This window comes from Rhipicephalus sanguineus, unplaced genomic scaffold (genome assembly GCF_013339695.2).
Source record: "Rhipicephalus sanguineus isolate Rsan-2018 unplaced genomic scaffold, BIME_Rsan_1.4 Seq558, whole genome shotgun sequence".
NCBI lineage: Eukaryota > Metazoa > Arthropoda > Arachnida > Ixodida > Ixodidae > Rhipicephalus > Rhipicephalus sanguineus.
The window spans coordinates 45036-72610 of record NW_023615509.1 but is presented as its reverse complement, the minus strand read 5'-3'; the positions used below and the strand labels follow the sequence as shown (position 1 = coordinate 72610).

Here is a 27575-nt window from a genome sequence, read left to right as displayed (position 1 = left end):
CATAAAGCTTTAGCGTAAAGCCGTGTTCTCGCTTCGGAGCAATCTTCCTCCCGTTTTGGACGATATCTATTGTCTATGCAAGCAACGTTGAGCAGGCAACTTTTTGGTATATATAGTTTGTTTTGCTGCTTACCTTTTACTTGTGGCTCTGTCGCCGTGTTTTACGTGTGTTAAGCCTGTCTCGGAGTTTGTGAGCTTTCTTGCGAGTGCGAAAGTAATATTTTCTTATTAGTAACGCGTAGTTCACACTGTGACTAGTAATCAACGGCGAGGATTAGTTAACCATCGTCAGCTGCTTTTTCATGGTTGTTCGACGCTCTGATCGGCGGCATGCAAGCCGGCGTGATCACTAATCACTGGTGTTATTTCATACGTTGACGAAGTGGTCACGCTGGAATTTTCGTCGTATAACTCATGCGAATCGTAGTATTTGCACCAAAATTTCTGTTCACGTTCATCGCAGCTGATTGTTGTAGACTTACTAGTAGCCGCTCTGAAATATTGAGTGCAATCGTTGCCGAAATGACTCACGTTGCTAGCCGTATGTCAGTGGAATTCTGTAAAATCGATGCTGTACCTATGAAAATCTACGCATACAAGTAAGTTTAGGTTCATTCCAAATCTTCAACGAGTTGCTTACTTAGGTGCTGCGAACGTATGAACACAACGCTGACGCAATATGGTACCGAGTGTGTAAATTCCATTGTGGCGCTCAAAGCTAGAGCAAATACTCGGGAAGATAGCAGATTCATTTGTCCTGGACTCGTAGCATCTGGGTAACGCGCGCGTTATTTGACCCATGGGTGCAGGCCGGTCGTGTTGACGTTTGACTACTTATTCAGGTAACCGCCAGTCATGAGCAGATTTTTTGCCACCGGATCGGACTCTGAGTCCGAATCTGAGTCATCGGAGGAGGAGCAGATTCCGCAGAAGGCAACAGCCATCACATCGTAAGTAGCCCACCAAACATGAGATACTGATACACTATTTCACCTTGTGACTGTAGTTACCCAACTCGAGAGTGATTACACGTCTTATTTTCGCTGCTTAAGCTTGTGGTGCCGGCTGGCGTGTGTTACTGTGTTAGATAGAGCTCACTGTCGCATTCTGCAGTATGTTTTTACTGTTCGAAGTTATGTGTTTCCCTGTGGCGTTTCTTTCACATATTGAGATATGTGGTCCTAACGCACTGTCAGAATAAACCATGATAAGTAGAGGGCAGCGTCTTTGGTAAACAGCTTGCCTGGCACCCCCACACCCTCCCTTCTATTTTGCATGGCTAGGAGATGTAGCATTGATCGTCAAGCTAATTCACGTACATAAGGGGCGTGAGTTCGTAGAGACCTTGATTTAGTCCGACTTGACCAGCAGTGACATACTGGCGAAAGAAGTGCCCAGTTGAGGTGATGTAATGTGCCATGCATGCTTCCCCATCCCCTTGTCTGTTGTTAGTGTTGAACACAGCTAAAATAGTATTTGCGGATTGTAGTGTACAGAGCGCAATGCGATGTGAAATTATGAAGACTTCATTGAGACAGGAATGTGCTTAGTTGTAAGACTGACTCTACATTGAATGCAAAGAGGGGTGGACTCTTCCTGTTTGTAGCGCTGAAAACATCATGGAGTTATCAGTCTGTCACGTGTCCTATATCTTTTTGTATTGAATAGAATGCTGAGCTCAATTGTGTGCTTTTTCCCACAGGGCATATGCCTTCAGCGATGATGAGGAAGAAGCCAAGCGTGTTGTTCGCAGCACGCGAGAGAAAAGGTAAGCAAACTTTCATGTAAGCCTTAAAGGGATACTGAACAAAATTTTTGCCGCCAAGATTTTCAGCGAAATCGATAGACACAGCCTTCATTTCAGGCAGAAACTAGAGGAAAATAAGGATTTTAATGCATTTTTAACAAACTGCCGCGTCGTGAACTAGAGGAGGTGACGTCTGGTGATGTTACACACCTCGGAAACGGGCATGCCAACAATGCCAGCCGTCGGCAGCGTAGAGACGCTGGAAACGCCCGCGTCTCTCAACCCACTCAGATCCCTCTGCGATTCCCAGAACCACTATGAACAGCACTAGCAGTGAACAATGCTCCTGGCTGGGGTAAAGCATCGGTGCTTTTGTAGAAGGGGGAGAGTGGGACGAAAGGAGAGGTGGGGAGAGGAGGACAGGAACACGTGCGCCCTGCATGTGCCTCTGTAAATGTGACGTCACGGCTCGCTCTCGCGTGCGGCTGCCATGCGCTGACAGTTCTCCAAAATACGTGAAATAAACTGTGTTTATCAGAACAGTCGCGTCTTCTGAGTAGAATTTCGATGCTTTCGTCAGTTTTTTTCAACTTTTGTTCAGTATCCCTTTAATGTAGCTGTTTCGCCTTATAACGCTTACGCCTGCATCTCTAAAACAGCTGCTGGAAGTGTTCATGTTGTAATTTTGCATGAGAAGACGCAATGTGGTAGTGTCTGTGGCACTAATGTGATAGCTGCCACGTTTGCTTTACAGGTTTGAGGAGCTGACAGACATCATCAAACAGATCAAGAACCACAAAAAGATCAAGGATATGAGTAAACTGTTAACAAGTGAGTCATTTGTTTGTTTACCAAAATATGTTTCCTGTTTTGAAGTGCGACTGTTGGCATTCGCTCATTTCAGTGTCTCGTCATTACTCTGAAAGGCACAAAACCAACTTAGCCATAACACAGATTCACTGACCACATGGATTCCATGGTTATGTTCTTTTCCTTATGAATCCATATTTGAAATTTCGAAACAACTGTAGACAACCTTGCCATGAAATACTGACTGCAATGTTGCGGTTGACATATGCAGAAAATTGACTTCAAGGGGTAATAGTATGGCTGATGAGACTGAAGCTGGTATACATACCTATTAATATGTTCTTATAAAATGAAGTATTCAATTTCTGTACAATTTCATTAGCTCGGGAACAAGGCACAAGTTCAGGAGAAAATGGAGGCTTGAAGAGATGAAAATTCCTTGAACAAGTGGTGTCGCTGGAGCCAACATACCAGTGGTCCTTTCTGCTGCTTTGAAGAACACAAGACCACTTGTCAAAACGTTGGTTCTAGTAACAGCTTATGCTAGAATTTTAGTTCGGGAAATTACTTACGGTTGCTGTTCCTCACAGCCCTGTATAGTCTCTATTCAGTTTTCAGTAAATTTCATTGAGCACTTTGGTTTTGTGGTCTGCCTTCCAGTTGCTAACTTTCTGCATGTCTACTTTTCCAGGTTTTGAGAACTTGACAAAGGCCTTTCAGAAAGCCAAAGTGGTCATAGATAAGGAAGAAGGCGGCAACATTCCAAAGTTCTTCATTCGGAGCCTTGTTGAGCTCGAAGACTTCGTGACGGAGGTATGAAGTTGGATACCGCATTGTTGACGCTTGTTTGCTTTTGTAATTCTTCAGTGGCATGTTTTGCTTTGATAATAGGCTGATACCTTAATATTTTGCGTTGAGCTGTGCACTTTAGATTTCGCAAGTTTAACTTGAGTGTTGTTGGCTACGTGTGGCAGGTTGAACCGTTTGACGTGTACCAGGAGTTTTGTTTATGTAGAACACTTCCTGAATAAACAGAAACTTGGTCTTGTATCAGGCTGTTATACAGGAAAGCGAGACCAATATTTCGGTGTTGGAAAACAGAAAACAGACTGACAGTACAAACATAACATAGCACATTACAAAAAAAAGTTGAACCACGCACAATAATGAGTGGACTTTGAGAGACGTTGCTACTGATAGTGCTGTTCACATATTGGTTGATAAAAAGGAGAGGTCATTCATTGTTCATCCTTGCCTAGAAATGGCCATTGCTCTTGTGTCTTGGCCAGTTGCTTGCTGTTCTCAGAATTGGTGCTGCTGCTGTTCTTGCTATTGTTTCTCTGTTGGTGCAATATTAGAGCAAGAAGACAGAGATGGGGGTGGCTGCCTCCTATTCGACTCAAACTTTTTCTCCCACCTCTTTCAAACCGCAGTGCTGGGAGGACCGCGAGGGGCGCAAGAACATGTCCAAGAACAACTCCAAATCACTGGCTACCCTGCGGCAGAAGTTGCGCAAATACAACAAGGACCACGAGGCTGACATCGCCAAATATCGCGAAAATCCAGAAGAGGAGGATGAAGAGCGTGAAGACGACGAAGACAAGGGTGAATGTTAAAAGCTTGTCTGTTTATTCACTCTATCCAAAGGGATAGTAAAGAAGAAAAATTGAGTGAAATTAGTAAATTAGGCTCCTACAATACCATATAAAGCCGCTCTAACCACAGGGACAGGCTTGGTAAATTGGGAAAAGTGCAGAAACATAAGACTATCGACAACACTGCGCTAATGTTCCTGCACTATCTTGCCGTGATGTTTCGGATTTCGATGGCATCTTCTCAGGCCTAGCTAATTTTTTGATAGATAAAGAAGGACTCCATTGCATTCTGAAAGAATGGGACTGTGAGGTTACAAGTTTAGAGGCATTTAGGCTGTGAGGTCACATACTTGGAGGCATTTTCTGATATTTAGGACATTTTAAATTGGGGAAAGTTCACGAAACTAGTTCACTTTCTTGCTCCTTTATAGTGTGATGCTTCTTATCATTGCTGATAAGGAATTTAGGTGTGAGGTAATGAAGTAAAAACGCACATCATGACAAGTTTATGCAGAAACTTGAGCATGGCATTGCCACCTCTCTTGTTCCGTTAAAATTGGTTTTGTCCTTGCTTATTATTACGTTGAGGTTTGACTGTCTGCCATTAGTACCTTTTAACGAGTGGTGCAGCATTTCATAGTATGCAAAGCAGAAGATTCTGTGTTTCATCCTGTTTTATTTTACAGAGTACGGCACCTGAATAGTGCTGCTGAAGTATTGGTTAAGTCATCGTTGATGTTTTTGCTGCTATGGCAGATTAGTAGCCTGTTTTATATCTGGACACTTTAGATCTTGTAGAAGTGCCTGTCGCTATGGGTGGTTCTGAGTGAAACATTTCTGCGTTACCTTCAGATTCGGATGTTGACGACGAGATGAGCTTTAAGAAGAAGGTTTCCTCAAAAGCCGACAAAGATGACGCCAAGTCCAAGTTCATCAAGGGTGGCTCTGATGATGGTATTTTGTTTCTTGCCGCCTCCTTCATTTTTGAAGAGCACTTTTGTTCATTTGCCTTTGTATTCATGTGCTTTGCTGTCTAACTAGCTGTGCACTGTGTGAAATTTTGTTATACTTTATAGTCTGATGATGATTCCATGGATTGGGGATCTTCGGATGAGAGCGAAAGCTCTTCATCGAGTGACGACGAGAAGTACGGTGGAAACCTGGCCAACAAGTTCTTGAAGAAGTAAGTACCTTAATTTTATGTTGCTTTACTTTCTTGTGTAGTGTGAGAGGTTGTGAAAACTGCAATGCTGTTGTCTTTTTAAACTTCTCACTTTAATATGTGAAGACCTTGTAGTCCTTGGATGAACAAGGCTTCACTGACTGTTTATAATTTCTGCTAAATATTGGTGACTTGAGCAGTGACATTGGGTGAGAAAGCATATGTACTAGGTATTTCAAAAGCTTTTGGAGAATTCGCGGTATGCAGCATCTGTCATGTGCCCTTACCTAATGGACAGCGTCAGTATGTCATGTTTCACTCGGTTTACTTTCTCTTTGTCTCGAGCTGAATGACCAAGTCATTAACTTTTTTCTTTACTCATATCTTTTCTGTGTAACACGCAATTTTTTTTCCTTTTATATTTGTAAATAAGCTTTTTGTCATGATGAACTAGTATCTTCGTCTTTGCAATAGTACAGTTGGACTTTGTTTTACATTAATTGAGTCACATCCAACGTGAAGTCACCCTTTTTACATCCAATAATCGTCAGAAATTCATGTTTATTGCATGCTGATATTGGCATGAAACATTCTGGATATGCTTTTGCTACATCTGTTGCTGTTGTATTGAAGCTCATTCGTAAACAGTAGATCTTAAATAGTAATAATAAAAATTGAAATCTTCCTTGCACTGTACAGTAACAGTTCTTTTTCTTTACTGCATTTGTATGTGTGGCTACGACAGCAGAAGTGCAAGGTATCAATCAGACAATGCCTTGTCTCAGCTTATGTGTTGGAGCATGAAGAGTTGAACAGCTATTAGAAAGATTTTTGATTGGTTAGCATATGTGGCTTGTTTAACCGAGAATCCAAAGTCTACTTTGGTATTGCACGGACTTGGTTTGCACACATCTCGACAAGCAAAGGCAAAGTTCAAGTTGAAACACCAAGAGTGTGCATAACGCACTCGCTGTTACTCGCACCACATTCGCACATCTCTTCGCAAAATAAGATTGTTGCTAGCAGCAGTAGTTCCCGTCCATGACCTTCCTCGTGATGAGTTTCATGTGCTGCCCCACCTCCCCATTTTTCAGTATGACCAAGCAGCCCTAATTAATGGCATTGGTGACTTCTCTGTGCAAATAGTTTGTGTTGGCCTGTTAATTGGCTCTGTTAATTTGCCCACCCAACAGCAGAGCTGGCGGCGAGAAGGATGAGCAGAAGGAACAGCGTCGTCGTGAGAAGAAGCGGGAGCAAAAGGACAAGCGCCGTGAGGATGACGAGGAAGGCTGGGAGGAAGTCAAGGGTGGCGTGCCACTCATCATGGTTGGTGTCGCCTCTCGTTTACCTCTGTGCTCCTGTTGTTTCCTCTCGTGCTGATTTAATGCATTAGAGTGTCCAAGTTTGTGCAGTTGTGCTGCCTTTAATATTTACTAACACTCGATGTAGGAGGCAAGAAACAAAGCGTTGAAGCACGGAGAGCCCATCTTTCCAACTTATTGCGTTAGCGGTGTCAGCCACAAGCTCTGCAAACAAACCAGGAACGGTACTTGGAAAGGCTAGTCTTTTGTACATGGTTAATTGTGTTGTGTACAGCACTAGCTGAAAGGAAAATAAAGGGGGGGGGGGTGTAAATTAGTATGCAAAATTGGCAAGCACTCCTTTCACCTGACATACTCAAGAATGGGGATGTTGGGACAGTTGCCGGATATTGCAGGGGGCTGTGCAATGCATGTGTAAGAATGAGGGTGTGTGTTTGGCTCCCTTTATTCTTTCCTTGGCTCCTTTATTTGTTGGCTTTGGGCAGCAGGTGACACGAACTTCAAGAGTGCAAAGCTTTCAGAGCAGTGAGTGTTGGTAGTGCTATAGCTATCTGCTTGCGTCTTGTAAAGATGAGAGTTTGAAGGGTGGTTAAAAACAAACAAGCATGTGACCTCACTTTTTAACATTTTTTCGTAAATGCCAAGTAACTAACAAGTTTCCGGACCACGTCTGCTCTGTGTGGCAGCACAGTTTTCGGTTCTGCTGTGCCGTAGCATCGTGGTACACTTAAAATCTACTGTGGCTTTGCAAAAGGCGGCAAGCACTTTCTGATGCCAAAACATGGAATGCGCAGGAGAAGCCCAAGATGTTTGCCAAGGACGCCGAGATCAACCACCAGGTGGTGCTGAAGAAGCTGAACGAAATCATGGCCGCTCGGGGCAAGAAGGGCACCGACCGTTCGGAGCAGATTGAACTGCTCAGCGAGCTGCTGGCCATCTCGCAAGCCCACAACCTTGGCCCCGGCTTTCAGCTGAAGATCGTCTTCGCTGTAGTGTCGGCCATCTTCGACTACAACCCCAACATTGCGACCTGCATGAAGCTTGACATGTGGCACAAGTGAGTGGAACTGAATGTGCATTTCTCTAGGAACCCTTGCGTATTGAACACTGCACTGATTAAATAGAAATGTTGCAACTTTACAAATTTATGAAAGAGGTGCAAAAGAAAACGAGCTCTATTTTAATCTTCCTGAACATGTATCTTCTTAGATATTTCTTATCTCAGTGATAAACAAATCATTTAGTAAGAACAGTAGTTCATTTCCCTAGAAAGTTATCTAGAAGAGAAATGGGCAGTGATGCCACCTCAATGGAGTTAATTGCAAATATAAAAGCACAACCAACCCAACTATGATAGACAAGAAGTCACATGATGAAATTATCAAAGCTACAAAGAAACTTGTGAACAGAACATTTCGCTTAATCAGATGACAGGTTGTTAGGTAAGCTTGTCACCGTGGCGAAAGTTAAATACATAGTTTCAACTGTGGTGCTGCGCGTTTAGCTAAACTTCTGCGATGTGCACAGGTGCCTGGAGTTCATCAACATGCTTCTCGACATTTTGATCGAGAACAGCAACATCTCGGTCGGCGAGCACGTTGCGGAGGAGTCCGAGAGTCTAGTGACACCGCCTTACAAAGTAAAGGGATGCATTCTCACTGTGGTTGAACGTATGGACGAGGAATTCACCAAAATTCTTCAGGTAAAATGTTGCTTCCACTGTGCGATACATCTAACTGTGCTGTACGTGTGGTCAGATTGCAGCCTGCAAGTGGCATGTGGCTACTCTTTGTGTCCACTTGTGGCTTACTGCTGTTGCTACCTTCCCTTTCTGGTAGTCTTAGTTAGTTCATACAATGCGTAAATGTACTGTACGTACTTGCAAGCTTTTGCTTTGTTAAACAGCTTTCCCGACCTCGCGAATTCGCTGCTTTGATCAACTAGATGTCGAGTGTTTCTTAGCTGAAAGTAGAAAGTTAAAACGCAGCAAGCAGCGTTAGTGTATCAAAACCTTCTTGTTTTCGGTAGTATATTGTTAAGCAACATGCTTGCTGAGTATGTCTGCTTGACTGCCATTGCCGTATTGAGGTCTCCCGCAACAGTGGAACGATGCTTGGTGCCAGTGGCTACATTGTTGATAAAGGTAAAATTTGTATACTGATACGTTATTATGCACGAAAACGGTAGTTCTCAACTGTGAATATGTTTGCTAGCTCTCATGCATTAGTAAAGACAGTGAAATACTCAAATTTAATACAAGAGCCTGAAAAGGTTAATTTTGGGTTTTATTCTTCAGCTGATTTTAACAGCGCAGCAAATGCTTTGTGTTCTGTGCCCTGTCTGTCTTGCGCGAGTTCTTGCTCTTATGTTTCCTTCTTGCGTACCTTACATCCAGGGTTGTGACGCCCACTCGCCAGAGTATGTGGAACGCCTGAAAGATGAGAAGAACGTGTGCGACATCATAGAGCGGCTGCAGGGTTACCTGGAAGGCCGTGGGTCTGCTTCGGAACTCTGCCACATCTACCTTCGTCGCATCGAGCACCTTTATTACAAGTGAGGAAACTTGCCGATTTGTGAGGGTTCTCTAGAACGTTTTTCTTGTAGGGTGCACAAAACTTCAAAGGAGTGCTGACATTGCGTATGGATCTGTTTCAAGCGAGCTGCATTGCCTTAAAGTGTGGGTAGCATTGTAGGTGTGGCTGCAAAAAAAAAAAATTTTAATCTGGCGCCTGCGAGGGCAAAGAAATGCGGCCCTTGAAGGCATGCCAGTCACACGCGTATTTGTATGCACCGTTATTTAATAATTGATGCTCTGTCGATCATGGGCTTGTTGGCAATCAGCCATTTCTGATACGGTTATTCACTCTTTTTATTGAGTTAACTTGTCATTCACGTCACAATTCATTGTTGCTGGATATGAATGCTTGACCGTCGTCGCTGCCTTTAGCAACTGAAGTGTTGTCCTGCTAAGCATGTCGATGACAGTTAGGAGGGAGCATTGTGGGAAGGAAACAGTTAGGAGGGAGCATTGTGCAATGCGATAGAAAGAAAAGGAAGTAGTATGTCACGCACGCACATGCCTAACTTCACTGTCTTCATTTTCCCGATAGGGCAAGGGCTCCCGAATTTTTAAAGAGCACATTGATTTACTATGACACCTTGTGCTACTCATGAGAGCACGGGTTTGATTCTTTGCCGTGGCGGCTGTATTTCTTTAGGGGCGAAATGCAGCAACATTCTTCTACTTAATAAATTTAGGTGCTCATTAAAAAATGTCAGATGGAACGTCAGATGGCGACCCGAAATGAATCCGGGTCACCCACTACAGGCTTCTCGTAATAATATTGTAACTTCGGCACGTAAACACCAGCATTTAGTTTTATCTGAACTTTATCCTTGTCTTCGTGGCAGTTTGACCCAACTGTCCTCTCCCAACGCAACAAAGCGAAAAGTGGTGATGCCACAACCGAAAAGCAAGACACCGAGACTGGAAAGCGCCGGCTGCGGCCGAGCAGGCCCCCGAAACGAAACCAGCGGAGGTGCCGACGTCGAACGAGGCCGGCGGCGACCAGCCGGCCGTGGTGCCGAAGGCGAGCAGAAGCCGGCTCCGCAGCCGCCAGCCAGGAACAGCCTGGAGCAGATGGAGCTGCTGTGCAAGTTATCTATGCCAAGGACAGTACGGACCGCATCCGGACGCAGGCCATCCTCTGCCACATCTACCACCACGCACTGCACGACAACTGGTACCAGGCGCGAGACCTCATGCTCATGTCTCATCTCCAGGAGAGCATTCAGCATGCAGATGTGCCCACCAGGTACGTGTAGTGCAGTTATTGTTGGAAATTCTGAACTAATTCGTGCCATTGACAAGATGGGTTGTCTCGTTTCTGGCTAAAACAATCGAAGACGAACCGGCTCGTTCCGGTGTTTACTGTGTCTCCTGGTTTAAAGGGACACTAAAGGCAAATAACAATTTATGTCAGAGTGAAAGCCCAATGTATGACAACTTCTAAAACGGCAATATATCAACAGCAGTGCCCTACTTACCGAGAAATTAAGCTAAATGTATCGCATAATGAGCGCCACGAGTGGGACATTTTCGAAGTGATCCTGATGACGTATGGAAGTCGGCCTACAATATCACTAGTAATCAAACTAGCAGCAGTAAAAAAAGAACATTCCGAGCATCAAAAGACGTAATAAAATGCTATTTGTTCGTTTCCGCTTGATTCATGGAAAACTCCGTGGCGTTGCCATGGGGAACGGCGCCGTGGTTCAAAGGTCCCGTTTTCGCCGAACTGCGCCGCCGTCTCAGTGGTAGTTTCGGGATCGCGTACTGCCGTGCGTGTTTTGCGCGCTCGTGAAAGTCGCTCTGACAGAAAGTTCGACAAAATGCCGCATGCGTGTGATATTGCCGGATGCCCGAATGGTGCACAACGCCAGTGCTGCAGCAAGGAAAACCGGTGTGTCTTTCACTGGGTGCCGCGGAATGAACCCTTACGCTCGAAGTGGCTAGTGCCATGTCATTGCGCCAGTGTGCTAAACAGTCAAAACTTCTGCGTGTGTGCTCGCTGCACTTTCGTACTGAGGATTACGAGACCAACCGCAACTTGGTGAAGGCTTTGAATGTGCCCATCGAGCAAGTCTTTGCCGCAGCGCCGTTGTTGCTACTGGGGTCCGCTACTTCCGCTCGGTGCTACTAGTGTCGGCGGCCGCGCAGTAAAAGCGGGCAACGTTGGGCACGGCAGCAGTGACGTATGAAAGTCGTTTTCAGGCGGGAAATTTGAAGCGCGCTAACGCGATGCGGACCACTAAAAACGTGATTTTATTTCAAAATAAGCACTTCCTTGGCACAAAAGCAGCATACGAGGTTCTGGACCGCTATTTCAACAATCAACATCGACTTAATATTGCCTTAGTGTCCCTTTAACGTTTCCACCAAGTTTTTGGCTTGAATCTGCCAAAACTACTGATAAGAACCTCTATGGAGATTAGCTTTGTGCAAAGATACTGAACTTATAATTTATTCAATTGCTTACAACTTGCATTTAGTGTAGAATCTGCAAAATCTTGTTGCACAGCGAAAGCAAGAGTGAGTTAGTTTGCGAGGAGGTATTAAGTCAACATGTTGGCAAAGGAGGTTCACAGTAGAAAAAATTGGCCATTTTGATCAGAATTTGAGATAACAGTGTGGTTTGGAAGGCGTAAGAGTTTTAGGCTCTATTGAAATACGAAGATTTTCAGCAATCTTATTCTTCGAGTTATAATGCTGAAAGCTAGTAAATATGTGTAGGCCTGTGCGAATAGCATATTTTACGCTCGAAGCGAATTGAAGCGAATAGTGATTTGGTTGAATAATTTCGAATTGAATTCGAATAGTATAGTGTATTACATATTATAAAGAAAAATGAGCATATTTGTCATGACCCGACTAACCTGCACAATATATTTTAAGGTTGAAACAAGGCATGTGCAAATGTCATTCTTTTTATTCAAAGAGAAGTTTCAAGCAACTTTTAATAGTAGCAGGATTTGACTTTCAGTAGAATGCAAGTGGTAACCTGTGAAATACATGAAGTTTTAAAATTTACTATACTTAGAGAATATATAAGCCAGATAACAAGCTTTTAAACTTAAAAATGATGAATCAGTGTGAGGGTAATATAGTTCATTTAACCTTGAAGTGGGCTTTGCAGCAGTGTAGATGTCCCCCGGAAAGGTGTATTCACGGTACAAACCCCTCCATTGCAGTGAAACCGCCTTTACAGGAGGGGGGGGGTTACATGTGGTTTTATATGTCTATTCGTTCATTCGAATGCTTCGAAATTGGGAATAATTTAAATTCGTTTCGGTGTGAATTTTATACTGTAAATTTGTTCGAATATTTGAACTGCTCGAATATTCGCACAAGCCTAGATATGTGTAATTTTATGGGCTCATTTTAGTTACAAGGTCCATTTTTTTTACTACAGCTCACTTGGCTCTGATTTGTACCGGTCTCTTTTCTTTAACATCTGAAAGAAGTTCTAGAAGGTTATGCTTCTGAGATTTTTTAACCAGCGTACGAGTGGTTTCTAGGTTATTAAAGAAAACCCGTAAGACCAACTGAATTACTCTGTTTACACTAGAGCAATTTGTGAGACTGAAGTCATTGGCTCTGGATTGAATTTTTCTATAAGCACTAGAAGCGGTTAACAGTGGCTCTACAAGAAATGTCTGGTGTCTGGCTGTGTCCAGCATCTCTAGGAGGAGCCTTATCTTCACCAGTGCAGCAATTTGGGTCGTTGACCTGATGAAAGTTCCTCCATCGATTCCAGGCCGAGGACAATTTTGTTCATTCACTGTTGATCACTGCTGTAGAAAGCTTTTAAAGGGGTATTGACACAAAACTTTGAAAGCGAGATAACTTGTGGGATGGATTTGTGTGGATGCACATGCATCATCTACGAAATATCAACGGATAATATAGCCTAGAACATAGTTAAGTCAATTTTAAAGGGGTACTGACACAAAATTTCGCGGCCGAGATAGCCTGCTGGATCGATTCCCGTGTACGTGCGTGTACCATCTGCAAAATATCGACAGCGAATAAAGCTTGGAAGGTATTTTATATGAATTTTGAAGTTCGCGAGCGCGATCCAGCATTATAGGCCGCCTAGTGCATTGACACCCTCGGAGGTGGCCCGAGGTGACCTCCCTGCTTCCCCTACGTAACCGTTGCAGCCGGTACAAGTTATGATGACGTCGTAGCCGCCATTCTGTTTTGACGCGCTTCCCGACAAATCGCTCCTCGCCAGCGGGTCAAACCTGAAGTGATTCGCCACGTCGAAAATTTCTTCCATCCCCGCCGCAAGAAAATCGTCGCCATTAGACGACGATGAGCCCGACGAAGACAGACTGCGCGGAAATGCGTCACTGTTCTGTGTGCTCACTTGACCGAGCGTTTCACTCGCTAGGTGGTGATAGTGCACCCGGCGGCTTGTCGTTTTTGGAGCTCTGTCAAACCGAAACTGAGGCTGTGTCGGTAATGAGGAGCTTGTAATTAATTATCTGTCGCGCCCTGCAGCAAACAATGTGCCGTGTTATGACTAACAGGCCCCCAGCAACACATTGCAGCAAAAAAACGCGGGGTGAAAATTTTTGTGTCGGAACTTTAAAGTGCGTGTCGCCCACTGCCTGTGAAACGCCCCTTTGATTTTCGTGTAAACAACCAACCGCGACCTGCGTCACGAGTTTGTGTTGGCTGCCACGATCATTGCGAGCGTTCGCTAATAGCAGACCTTTTCAACGGAAAGAGGGGGTAGACTTGCACGGGAGTACAAATGCTGATGTCCTTGCCTCGGCAGTACATTTTTTGGGGGGTCACGCATACTTACAATGCCTCGGAAGGGATTATAGCAGCATCTAGGAAGCCTCCGTTAAAAGAGTTATCAACGTGGTGCTCATGTGCACACGGTTTTGTGTGCTTACGTAGCCAGCTATGTTTACACGAAAACCACTCTGGGTCCTGCTCACTCGGCGCTCTCTGAAACCAAAACTGTGACTAAGTGCTATAAAACCATTTCCGACTAATTACCCGTTGCACTCTCGAGCTTTCCAGCTGTGATAAGTGGGGCGTTAGCTACCTAAATTTTTGTGTCAGTGCTCCTTTAAGAAGTTTAAGATTACTTCAGTAAGGATGGAAAGTTCAAATGACTGCTCTTTTCAACCTAAAGTTTGCATTGTGTATATTTTTGTCAAGTGTTTATGCATCTGTGTCATCGGTGTTTCTTCTTTCTCTGTACTTCTTCTGTCCAGATCATGTACAACAGAGCGCTGGTTCAGCTGGGTCTTTGCGCATTCCGTCACGGCAACATTCGTGACGCTCACAATGCCTGCTGGACATCCAGAGTGGTGGCCGTGCAAAGGAAATGTTAGCCCAAGTAAGTTTGCCACGGCCTCCTGTTTAGTGCATTGATAACGTGACGAAACAAATCCTCGTTATTAAACCCTAAGGCTGAACATATTGCTGGCTTTCCAAAGAGACCTTTGATTGTAATTATGGGGAGAAGTGTTACGAAAAGCACCGCTGATGAACCAAGCAGCAGCAGCCTTTTGCTGACTCAATAAGGCTTGACAAAAAGCTTATCCCTAGTGCTTGTAGCATTTTGTGGCATTTGCTCGTGTTACCTGTTCATCCTCTGTGCGGTGTCTCACATTGTAAAGTGACACCCTGACACTTACATTCCTGCTGGAAACACCAGACAAATTGTGATGCAACTACAGTCACGCATAATTTTGATGCTTGCACAGTGCAATCTCCAAGCATGACATTTGCCATCTTTTTTTACTCTTTGTTTACTTATAAGCTTGCTAGTTTCGAATGGAATTATTGGTTCAAAAGTGTTGCTTCAAAATGAACTGGTTATGGTATGCATTGTATTTCGGTGTTGCAGGTGTTCTTTTATGGCCCCATCGTGTACTGTCAGGTGAAATGCTTTGGCCTTGCATCCCTAACATGCTTGCTATTGCTGCCTCGTGTTGCAGGGTCTTCTGCCTCAGCGTAAGGAAGAGCGTACGAACGAGCAGGAGAAGATTGAGAAACGGCGTCAGATGCCCTTCCACAAGCACATCAACCTGGAACTGCTCGAAGTGTCTACCTAGTGTCTGCTATGCTGCTCGAGATTCCCCAGATGGCTGGTAAAGTTGGTCTTGTTGACTACCAGTTCTTTATGAAAAGGTTTCTATGAGTGCATCGCATCGAGTGGGCAAACAATCGCTAGTCCCATAGCCATAGGGCTAATGGCATTAGAATGTTTAAGTACAGCCAACAAATCGTGATAAAAGAAAGCATATTATACGTGAGTTATCAAATTTAGTTTTCATACTCAAAAAGACCTTAAATATGCAAAGAAATGTGAAGTTTGAATTGTGGAATATAAACTACAACAAACTAAAAAAAATAGATAAAAGAAGGACATCTGGAACTTCTGTGGTCGTTCTTGAAAAGCGTGAAAAGGAAATAGATGCAGGGAATTATAGAAGTATGTTCACAAGGTTTATTACAAAGCATTAAAAAAAAGTGGAAACACCTTCTGCAAGTGGTTGTGCTAAAGTGTTCAAAGAAATGTTTAAAGGAGACAGCATGCACATCAACTTGGAGTCTGCTTGCCAACTGTGGAAGAGACTCTGACTACGGAGCCTAGTTTGGAAATCTGTTTTGCAATATGCAGACCTTCTTTTCTAGCCACTTGCTTGCTTCAGTTTCTAGCTTGCTTTTTGCATAAGATTCGTGCCTTGTATGTGAAGCATGTTTGGCGAGGTTTGCTAATGATTTGATTGTATACTTCTTTTATGATCACATGTCACTGCTTCGTGGACAAGTTCCTAATACATCCTGATAGACGATGTTGATAAGATAAGATTGTGCTGCTGTTATCAATGGCCGTTTGATAACCTTGGTGTCATTTACTTTTGCTGCAGCTCACGAGCTGGATGGCAGGAAAAGAATGATCAGCAAGTCGTTCCACTACCAACTTCGCAACACGGAACGACAGCCACTTGTTGGTAAGTGGTACCAAAGGAATCCTTGGTTCATTTTGGCAGCCGTTTGTCTATATTACTATAGGTTCTTCGAAAACTGTCTTAACGAAGCATCTACTCATTGACGTGATTGTGTACTTGCATGTGGCCAGTGAGTAGATTCATCAGCCTTGCTTGCGCAACATTACATAGAAATTGGCTTGTGCATTGTTGAACAAGTGTCATACCAAAATTGGGAAGTGTAATAAACATGGGGGGTTGTAGTGCAGATGAAATGCGGGCACGAGTTGTTAACAAATTTATTTCACTTTAGTGATGTTTTATCACGATAGGTTAGACTGTTCTTATTAGATAATATTATTGTTTGGTTGTTTCAATAGAGCTGGTTGAATGCCACAATGTGAAGACAGAGCAAGTAACTACAAAATCAAGTATTCCAGTGGTATTTTCTGTGAAGAAGCTCCACTTCGGGTGCTAATGAAATTTCAAACGTAGATTCATGGCAGATAGGTGATCCGCTAGTTATGCAAATGTTGATTGTCAACCACGTGCGTGCATAGGTGCCAACATAGGTGCCAACATCTAAGCATGGGCCCATGTGCCAGGAATGAGTGCGTCGAGTGGCAAGCTCTGATGCTTAAGCAATGCAAAGAGCTGCTCTTGAAGTTGTTTGGTGCAGGCCAATCTCGGCTTGCAGCTATAAAGATGGCCAGAGAGAGTCCTTGTGCAACCTGCAACTAGTTTTGACTGCGATGATTTGTTGACACTGCTGTGCAACCACTGGGTGATTCCACGAGAGATCGAACATGCCTGTCCGGTCGCAATTTTTGTTTTGCCTGGGTTTTTATATGTTGTGTGGCCACATTCAAAGTGCACGGAACTGAAAATTTTATTTCCAAGAAACGCTCCCAGCGCGCCAAAAAATATTTGAAGGTGGCGGCGCGGGCCTCCTGTTTTGCTCACTGCAATGTTTTCGGATTTCACGGCCGAATTTAGCGCGAACTATAAATGATGTGTCAAAAATTTCTTTTGCTGCTTTTAACACACATTACTGTGAATTACATGCATGCTTTTTTTATGCTGTCCTCAAAAAGAAGAAAATGTGAAAAAATGGCAAACACGGCCGAAATCAAAAAAGGGTCCTAAGTTTGAGGCGCCTTGGCGCCTTTGCTATTTAAAACAGAAACTTGAAAACAGTGTCAACTATCGAAAAGAGCCTTTGAAACATTTATACGGAAGATCATTTTCCTGCGGGCAGTGCAAAAAAAGAAAAAAATAGTTAAAGAAGCAAGTTTTTTCAAAAAAGTACATTTTCAAAAAAGAAAATAAAAAAAACCGGTCTCAATTTTGACGACAATTTTTTATCGAAGAGCGCTTATGTCAGTGAACACACGGTTTTAATATCATATGTCCTCATTTGCTTTGTTTACGAGATATAACTGGCCAAAATGACCCTTGCTGTGTGTGCTCACTTCAGTGCGACTGATGGCTGTTATTAGCTTGCATTGTGCGTAAATCGCAGTTTTAATTATTCTACTGCAGCAAAACCTTGCTCTGGTGGCTTTTCGTCAAGAAAAATGTGTTCTCAGATTTATTTGAGTCTTGCGTGTGCAAAAGTGGGCTGATGCCGCCCTCTAAATGGCTAACGTGTAAACAGTTTGCAGCCTACAACCTCGCCTACAATCATCAGAGGAAAGATGGGCGCGCCTGTTCAAGATATCGATCGTCTTCTTCCTGAAGGAATGCCTGGTCCTCATCGCGGTTAGATGTAGACAGGTTTTCCTTGATGAGCGTAAAGCAATGCAAGTAGACCTCGCAGGTGTCGCGAAGATCCTCAGCCTATGACAGTAGCTTCTGGAGGTAGGCAACAACAAAAAGAGCAAAGAAAAAAAATTTGCGCAACGAAAACGTTTTCCTCAGCAATCTTCTTTTTGTGAACGCGTAAATCGGCACACAATAATCGGACGTAGCCATGGGCCGCGCGCATCGCGTGTAGTGAACAGGTAGACCTAGAGCAAGTTGAAAGTTTATACTGAACGGCGCCGCACAAATTATCTCACATCTGCGCAGCTGTCATGAATGCCTTTGCAGAACTGGTCACGGTTTAACATTTTATGACTAAGGGTGTCTAAGCGCTTTGGGCTGTAACATTTAATTTGTAGGCCACTCTCATGTCAAAACTAAGGGTAAGGCCGTCGGCGCAACAATGACCCTGCCGTCCTCGACGTGGGAAAGCACTTTAGTAAAGTGGCAACAAAATCATAAATTGGGCAGCTTCGGCCACTCGTGGCTTAATCATGCCGCATGCACGTTTTCTGGCTGTTGAAACGCTGAGGTAAGGTCTAGATGATACAGGAAGACGTTATCTGCGGCGCCGAAAACATGTGATAGCGGAAGTGAAATAAATGGATCGGAAATGATTGAGCTAACTTTTTACAAATGTTGTTTAGGCACAGTGTGCGTCGAATGGGAAGATGGTTAGAGCGTACAATGCACGTAATGGAAGGGAAGCAAGCAGGCAGTGAGAAAACAACTGCATAGCAGCGCGCCTGCTGATTGTGGCATTTAGTTGCAGATTAAGTTGGCCTTCGCTGCATACAGATGCTTTATTCTGTGTGCAAGGAGAGTGTTGACAAAGTGACCTAAACCATGTGTTCGCGGTGTCTCGCGTGCTTCTGATTAGCGAATACTGGCTGGGTAAGTTAAGGTTGTAAGCTGCAAACTGCGTCCGCGTTAGGCCTTTAGAGAGCGGCAGCAGCCCACCCTCACGCACGCTAGACACAAATAAAGTTTACGAATACATTTTTCTTGACAAGACACCAGAGCAAAGTTTTACTGCAGGAAAATAATTAAAACTAGATTTACGTGCAATGCAAGCTGATGACAACTATCAATCGCACTGAAGTGAGCACACACAGCAAGGGTAATTTTGGCCCGTTAAATCTCGTGAACAAAGCAAATGAGGACATACATATTAACACGGTGTTTTCACTGACATAAGCGTTCTTCGACAAAAAAAAATGTCGTCAAAATTGAGGCCTGAGTTCTTTCATTTTTGAAAATGTACTTTTTTGAAAAAAACTCGCTTCTTTAACTATTTTCTTCTTATTTAGCGCTGCCTGTAGGAAAACGATCTTCCGCATAAATGTTGCAAAGGCTCCTTGAAATACTTGAAAAAACATGGATGTAATTCACAGTAATGCGTATTAAACCAACAAAAAAATTTTCGACACATCATTTCGACAAATCCGAAACATTGCATTTTTCGACAAATCCGAAAACATTGCAGTGAACAAAAACAGGAGGTCCGCGCCGCCACCTTCAAATATTTTTTAGCACGCTGGGAGCGTTTCTTGGAAATATAATTTTCGGTTCCGTGCACTTCAAATGTGCCCAATAACATATAAAAAAACCCAGGCAAAACAAAAATATCGACCGGACAGGCATGTTCGATCTCTCGTGGAATCACCCTTTAGAGGCGGCAGCAGCCCGCTTTTGCACACGCTAGACACAAATAAAATCTGAGAACACATTTTTCTTGACGAAAAGCCACCAGAGCAAGGTTTGGCTGCAGCAGAATAATTAAAACTGCGATTTACGCACAATGCAAGCTAATAAAAACCATCAGTCGCACTGAAGTGAGCACACACAGCAAGGGTCATTTTGGCCAGTTATATCTCGTAAACAAAGCAATGAGGACATATGATATTAAAACCGTGTGTTCACTGACATAAGCGCTCTTCGATAAAAATTGTCGTCAAAATTGAGACCGGAGTTTTTTTTATTTTCTTTTTTGAAAATGTACTTTTTTGAAAAACTTGCTTCTTTAACTATTTTTTTCTTTTTTTGCGCTACCCGCAGGAAAATGATCTTCCATATAAATGTTGCAAAGGCTCTTTTCGATAGTTGACACTGTTTTCAAGTTTCTGTTTGAAATAGCAAATGCGCCAAGGCGCCTCAAACTTAGGACCCTTTCTTGATTTCGGCCGTGTTTGCCATTTTTTCACATTTTCTTCTTTTTGAGGACAGCATAAAAAAAGCATGGATGTAATTCACAGTAATGTGTGTTAAAAGCAGCAAAAAAAATTTTCGACACATCATTTATAGTTCGCGCTAAATTCGGCAGTGAAATCCGAAAACATTGCAGTGAGCAAAAACAGGAGGCCCGCGCCGCCACCTTCAAATATTTTTTTGGCGCGCTGGGAGCGTTTCTTGGAAATAAAATTTTCAGTTCCGTGCACTTTGAATGTGGCCACACAACATATAAAAAAACCCAGGCAAAACAAAAATTGCGACCGGACAGGCATGTTCGATCTCTCGTGGAATCACCCCACTTTAAGATCGATGTCCGCACGCTTTGTAGCTGAGGCGATATTCGTGGTCATTCGCTTTTGGTCGTACAATCACCCTTGTGAGATTTTACCTGTCTAACAGTGCACATTGTGGGCGCTATGGGTAACAGCATTCATGGCGATGTGCCAGAAATGCCGCGATGACGTAGGTGCCAATGCATCTGGTGCTAGTCACTATATCTCTCAAATGTGACCTTATTTCCAAAAGGCAATGAAGAAGGGTACTTCCCTAGGGTCGGTGCGCTGCTCCAGAGCCAGGCGTTGTGGTTTGCTTGGGTGCTAGGTGCATTGGCGTACGTACATTTTTGCACTGGTCTATGCGGAATCACTGTGGCACCCCGGTGGCTATGGCATTTGACTGCTTAGCTTGAGGTCGTGGGTTTGATCCCAGCTATGGTGGCTGCATTTTGATGCAGGCAGAGCGCAAAAATTCTTGTGTGCTTAGATTTAGGTTCATGTCAAAGAACACAAGGGGAGTTGCTTAATGTGGATACCCCTCGGACTACGCCGTGGCTCTGAATTGTATTGTGGATTTGGTATATAAATTTCCTGAATACAAAATTTCTTTGGGTCTATACTAATGCACTGTTTTCCAGAACTGATGATTGAGATAGAAAAGTTGGAAGATATGGCCAGCTCAAAACTGTGCCATTCAATTGCTTATGGGTCAGTAATAAGCCCTTGGAAGAACTCATCGCAGCCGCTACCGCTTTTTAGCCGATGCCTGGCATCGTAGCAGATGCTGGTGCTACAGGCTATCTAATGCTTGACTTCCTAACGAGATGATGCATTGGGCTCACCTGTTGCTGCTTAGGTCCCCCCGAGAGCATGCGGGAGCACGTGGTGGCAGCCTCCAAGGCAATGCGGGTGGGCCGCTGGCGCGACTGCTTTAACTACATCATCAACGCCAAAATGAACGCCAAGGTGTGGGACCTGTTCCACCAGGCGGACACTGTGCGTGCCATGATAGCTCAAAAGATCAAGGAGGAATCCCTGCGCACCTTCCTGTTCACCTACAGCAGCGTCTACGACTCGCTCTCCATCGAAACGCTAGCCGAAATGTTTGAGCTCAACAAGTCTGTAGTCCACTCCATCATCAGCAAGATGATCATTGGCGAGGAGCTCATGGTGGGTGTATCTTCGTGTCCATCTTTCTTTCCCTCTCTGCAATACTTCTTGTGTGATCTCTTTGATTGATCCCAGCAGTGTGTACTAAAAAGTCTGAAGGTTGTAGCTGCCTACATTTTAGTTTTGAAGCTGTTGACATTGTTAAATTTTTTTTTAAAATACAGTTGTGAGCACTTTACATCCTTTGGTACTGTTTCAAACTTTACTGGTCTGCACCATAAGTAAGCATGTACTGTTGAACCCTTTTATAAGAGGGGCTGATGTAACAGGCAAGTGGGTATAAGAGACACTAGTGTGCCTACATCGAAATAGAGATCGATCAGAAAGTGAGAACATGGTACCCTGTTTATAAGAGACTGCTCATGTAAAGGGCGAGAACTGCTCCCCAGCGTGTGTGTCTTATAGAGGGATTCAACTGTAGTTGGTCACTGGCATTGATAGTTTATAGTAGTGTTTTCTTATTGAAGCATGTCTAATCAAGCATGCTTAGCAAAATTCTGAAAGTCTTAAAGGGGTCATGAACCACTTTTCCAAGTAATGATCTAATGACCTCAGTATCGGAGTGTACTGCCTCCCGAATCGATTGCCGCAAAAATTGCTGCAATCAAGAATCAGCGGAGTTACGGGGGTTTGGCGCACGCTGCCAGCGCTTTCTCTCTTCTCTCGTGCCGACGAGCGCACTGGAAGCTAGACAGGGAGGGATGGCGTGGGGGAAAGAAGTTACGTCAGCGCGCGTCATGAAACGCGATCGCTCTCCCGCTGTGATTCGCTTGTGCGAGTGCGGCTACCGTGTACTGAAGAGTGCGGCGCGGGCAAGTGGCGGCACCCCGCGGCAAGAAGCGCATCTGATCCGAACGCCGCTCTCGATTTACGTCGGCTATCGGCCAATAAGCATGCTATGTCTCTTGCGACGTAAACGGACAGATCCGCGACGTAAACGGACAGATGCCCCGCCCACCGACGAGAGTGAGAACTGGCCTCTGTTTGAAAAGAGGGTGCCTGGGGAAACAGCAACTTCGCGCTCCGCTTGTGGCCATTACGCGGCGCGCACGACTGTAATATTTGGCAGAGCAGTACATAGCCGTGTCAACTTTCCGCAGGATGTGTTTTTTCAACAAGCCCAAGGGGTGCTTCATGACTCCTTTAAGAAAAGTATTCATGGAAAGCAGTAATTGAAAAAGCAGAAGTTCATATTTGATATTTGGTGCTGAAACGCTGCGATAAATGTCGGTGCCACATCCCACCCTTGCAACCTTCCGGCAGTCGCTAAGCTACGGCAGCTAAGTTGTGGTAATTCCACTTATGCTGGTGACAACTCTTGTGTTTGTTGCTGTTATATGCAGGCATCTCTGGATGAGCCCAACCTCATGGTGGTGCTACACAAAACGGAGCCGTCGCGTATCCAGGCCCTGGCCCTTCAGCTCTGCGACAAGGTCACCAACCTCGTCGACTACAACGATCGTCTGCTCGAGATCAAGCTTGGCTCCTTCTTTGGCCGTGGTGCAGGTATGCGCCAATCAATTCAGTGTGAACTTGCATATACTGTGGCTGTGATGTTTGCTGCATTTTTTTCTCAGTTTTTCTTGTCGTCTGCTGATATTTTGAAATTTGATGACTAATAACTTCAATAAAAGCAGCTACAGTCAAACCTCGTTAATACGTACCCGCTTTAAACGTACTAACGGTTAAAACGTAGTTGCGACGAATCCCCGACCGGGTCCCATAGAGCCCAATGCATTCGCTGACCGCTTAAGCCGTAGTGGTTCGCCCTATGCCTACCGGTTAGTGCGTACCCTGCGTACCGCGATGACTTTCTGTGCCATAAAATTTTACTGCGCCGCTCAACTTCCCGACGCCAGAATGTGCCGCCAAAGGTCTTCCGCCTTTTTGAGAAGTGCACAGATCAGTCGATCCCCTATTCCGACTTCCGCGCGATTGCGGCGACGCTTTTGCGGGTAAGCATCGGGAGAGAACGAAGGCGAGGTGGCGGCCACCGACGAACGCGCCGACATGACTTATCGCCGACAACCTTATCACAATAAGTATCTTCAGCTATCTGCTCGGGCACGCGTGCGGCGCAGCGCTACTTTTAAAGCCTACTGCACGCTTTTATTAGGCGACAACCTGAACGCGCTGGGCCGCCGATCGCTGCCGCTTCGTTGTGCGCGGCCGTCTTCAAGGCTGAAGTTGAATTAATGGCACAAATGCTCGGGCAGGGTCGAAGAACTTCAGCCATGTACCAACTAGCCCGACAGCAAACGCTACTAAGCCGTCATCAGGCGCGCACCGCTTTGTAGAAGCGAAAGCAGATCGCTGTTGCGTAGTTAGGGTTGCGGGTCGCGGGCGCCGAGAAACCTCGCTGCATTGACGCTATCACACTAAACGCACGTGTACAATACAGCAAGCGTAGCGCGGTTGTAACCATACTGCACGCTTTTATTAGGCGACCACCCAACGCGCCTCCGTCCGCTGCCAGGACCGCTAGAGCATCGCGGAGTGCGCATCGCTTGCATGAAGCTCGTCATCGCTGCGTTAACCGAACAAGCTACTCGCCGCATCTGTGCACGATCTGGAGCGAAGTGGGTACGAACAACATTCCCACGATAAATGCGCGCGTGTGGCACAGCAAGCGGCCCGGTAGTGACGGCGTGAGCCGGGTAGGCGACGCGCTGCACGCAACTAGCCGGGAGGCGATCGGCTCCACGCGGCCGTACCGCGTTTCACTGGAACTGTGTCAGTTTTCGTTTAGTAGCAGATCGCGGTTAGACGCACACACATATACCGCGGAAATCAGACACTGTCCGTTCTGTCGCTATGTCGGTCACTGCGTTGACCGTGTATCCCGGACCCTGCAATAGTTTCGAAATGCTCTTCGACGTCTCCACTACGCATTATCGGGCGGTCGTGCGAGTGTGCCAGGATCTTTTCTCCACTTTGGCAAAAAGGAAGAAAAGGCTTTGCGGTGGGTGCTTTAGGCAATATTTGCTGTGGCACTCTATTTATATTTGCTGGCGGCGATGGCGTACGCTAGGAGATGCAAATTTGTACTTGGTGTTTAATGCGTACTACCGTTTAGTGCGTAGTTATGCCGCGTTCCCGGCAGGTACGTATTAACGAGGTTTCACTGTAGGGGCTAGTTGGTTGTACATCTTGGAGGTAATCGCACTTTTTTAACGTACAGGAACTGACTGAATACACCACAAACACAGAGCGCTGTGTGTTTGTGGTATATTCAGTCCGTTCCTGTACGTTAAAAAGGCGCGATTACCTCCAAGAAGATAACTTCAGTTCCCGTGCATCACTTTTGATGATTCGTTTTGCATTCATCTCGGTATTCAACACTACTTACACTCACACTCCAGTACTTCAAAGGGCAGACTGAAAAATGTGGCAGGGCCCCTTTAGTTTATGAATTTCCCATTTGCAAGTGTGGAATTCTCAATGCACTACTGCTTTAAGGTTGTGTGCCTTTAGGCTTGATTAATTAGATCTCTAATTACTACGGGATATGGTGTTTGATCTGACTTGACCTTTTCCTTACACCTATCTTTTAGAGGTGCAAGTACTTCAGTTCGTTACCATTTATTCATTGTCTTAACAAGTGCAGTGTGTTGAGAAAGATGAACAACTTTTGCTGCAGGCCTTCAAGGATTCCGGGACTCTGGTTACCAGAAGGACGGCTATGGCCAGCGTGAGCGCAACTGGGGTACGTGTTAGATTTCCATCCTTTACTGTCTTCTTGATTATTGTAAAGAGTTTATAATGTTGTGCACAAACATTAAGCGAGATGTTACGTTAACCATGGTCTGCCGCATGCGTGCTGTGCTATTTCTCTTGAACAAAGTAATCGTAATTCCAGATGCGCCGTTGGGCTAGTTGTTTGTCATTGCTTGCAAACAATGCCATAGCTTGAATGACACACATGGAGACGGGACATTCGCAAAGCATTGCTATTCTTTTGTCATCTGTTGTTTGTGCTGCGACACATTTTGCTAGCCATACAAGTTTGATGTTTGTTTGAGGTCTTTATCATTTCTGGCTGACCGTATTTCTTGCACAGGACTAGCTAAAAACCTTTCAAAACACCTGTTCCTGTTTGAAGGCTGAAATCCCGTTTCTGTTCTTTTACAGGCCGAAGACAGAACCAGAGGAACTATTGAGGAGGTGGTTCTTGTGGATAATTATTGTTTGCTAAATAAACTAGGAGGTTCGGCCTGATCACTGCATTGCGTCATTCTTTGCGTACTCTAAGGCGTCTCGTGGGGCTTTTCAAATGTAGTAGCTTTCGCCTGCTAATGATAAAAATGTCTATCATTTGACATGGTACTTCTGTTCAGCAATGTCTAATTGCAGTAGCCTCCCAATAATTCAAACCCAAAAGGACACCAGGATTTTGTTTGAATTATCGGATAAATACGAGTTGGGGCAACATACCAACTTGTGTTGTAATGGAACATATATACTATACATACCGGCCAATCTGGGGACCTTGAAATGTGGGAGATTCATGAAGTTGGTGAGAGGTGACAAAACTGGCGTGTGTTTTAATTGCTGTTTGTCAAGGCCGTAGCAACGTCTTGGACAGCTATGAATGATTTCCAGTAATGTTTTTTAGGCGTCGCCTATTCTACTGGTACCATTACACTCAAACCTCATTATAACAGTCACATCTGCCACGAAAATAACTTCGTTATATCCGAAAATTCGTTACAAACGTTTATTTTAAACACTATTACAAGACTATTCATTTACTTTGTTATAACCGATAATTCTTTATATCCATGTACCTTATATCAAGGTTTGAGTGTATTACTATGCGTGTGCATGCATGTGTAATTAATGGACGAAATGTGCTGTGCTCACAGCCCCTTCTCAATCTTAGTACGCTTTTATGCACAACACCGGTGTACTGCAGCCAAAGTGACTAAGGCGTTCTGCACGCGACAGACTTTTTTTTTCCCTTCATTTCTTCCTCAAAGTGTCAAAGCAGCTAGTTCAGCCGCTTTGACATATGTAGACAGGCAGTCATCTGCCTGTGTACATGTCTTTATTTGCAACTGTTAGTGGTATAAAAGCAGAAATGTTCAGCGAGAAGTGATAAAGGCAGTAGATATTTCTGGCACGGACAAGCGAAAATTATGAATTAACCGAGTATACACTATGGGGCAGTTTTAATGCTTGAAAACGCAGTGGGCCAGCCAAAAATTTAAAATTTGTTTGAAGTAACTGAAAGTTTAAATTATCACAAGTATACTGTAAGGCTTGCTGGAGAATTATGTGGAATGCGATGAATTTTGCCATCACAGCAACGTTGGAAATTGAGATCTATTTACCATTTCCATCTTGAGCACCACCAGGCTTCATTTCTACAATTCCAGCATGTGAGCTGAAGTTCTTGAGTACATAGGTGTGTGCAGGGTCCGCAGTTAGGCGGGGGGGGGCGAGCATCACTGCAGCCTTCCACTCCCCGGCGCCGGTTGAGTTCGAAAGAAAACAAGCCCCACAGTGGATGCAGAAATGAAAATTAAACGATGACATGCCTCCCACAATGGCCTGCCTTTGGTCCCCGGCTTTCCGGGGGTAGAAGGGGAAGTAGACAGCTCTTGGAATGCAACACAAGTGGCCCTCTGCCACCCTCAAAAACCTGCATGGCCATAACCTTGCACATTGAACAATGACGGACTGGTCCGAATGAGGGCAGATTTGCCGGCCCCCTCGGATGCTTAGGGGGGGCGGCCGCGTTCCCTGCCCCCGTCGTGCACACGCCTATGGTTGAGTAGGGTGATTATAGCGCAGTAAAAACAGTTTGAGGAGGTTGTTGCATACCTTCCAACTCTTCCGATTTGCCCGAGAAACTCCCCAATTTCGAGCAATCCTCCCGATTGTATGGGAACGGCCATTAATCTCCCGAAAAACAGCGCAAGTGCTATTGTGAAA

General features: G+C 44.6%; 1 protein-coding gene across 1 annotated transcript; it reads left to right on the top strand.

The window, feature by feature from the left end:
* Positions 1–105: 105 nt before the first annotated feature.
* On the top strand, positions 106–25856 carry LOC119377728 (eukaryotic translation initiation factor 3 subunit C-like). Its single transcript, XM_049411636.1, is given in 26 exon segments — positions 106–214; positions 843–950; positions 1703–1768; positions 2502–2578; positions 3249–3370; positions 3991–4162; positions 5005–5109; positions 5227–5335; positions 6511–6640; positions 7431–7693; positions 8164–8338; positions 9032–9189; position 9241; positions 10048–10129; positions 10132–10215; positions 10218–10292; positions 10295–10455; positions 14434–14506; positions 14509–14558; positions 15163–15265; positions 15268–15315; positions 16099–16182; positions 21325–21638; positions 22982–23144; positions 25279–25344; positions 25770–25856. Coding segments are annotated over 25 exon segments (2805 nt in total). The 5' UTR covers positions 106–214; positions 843–855; the 3' UTR covers positions 25799–25856.
* The last annotated feature ends 1719 nt before the right edge of the window (positions 25857–27575 follow it).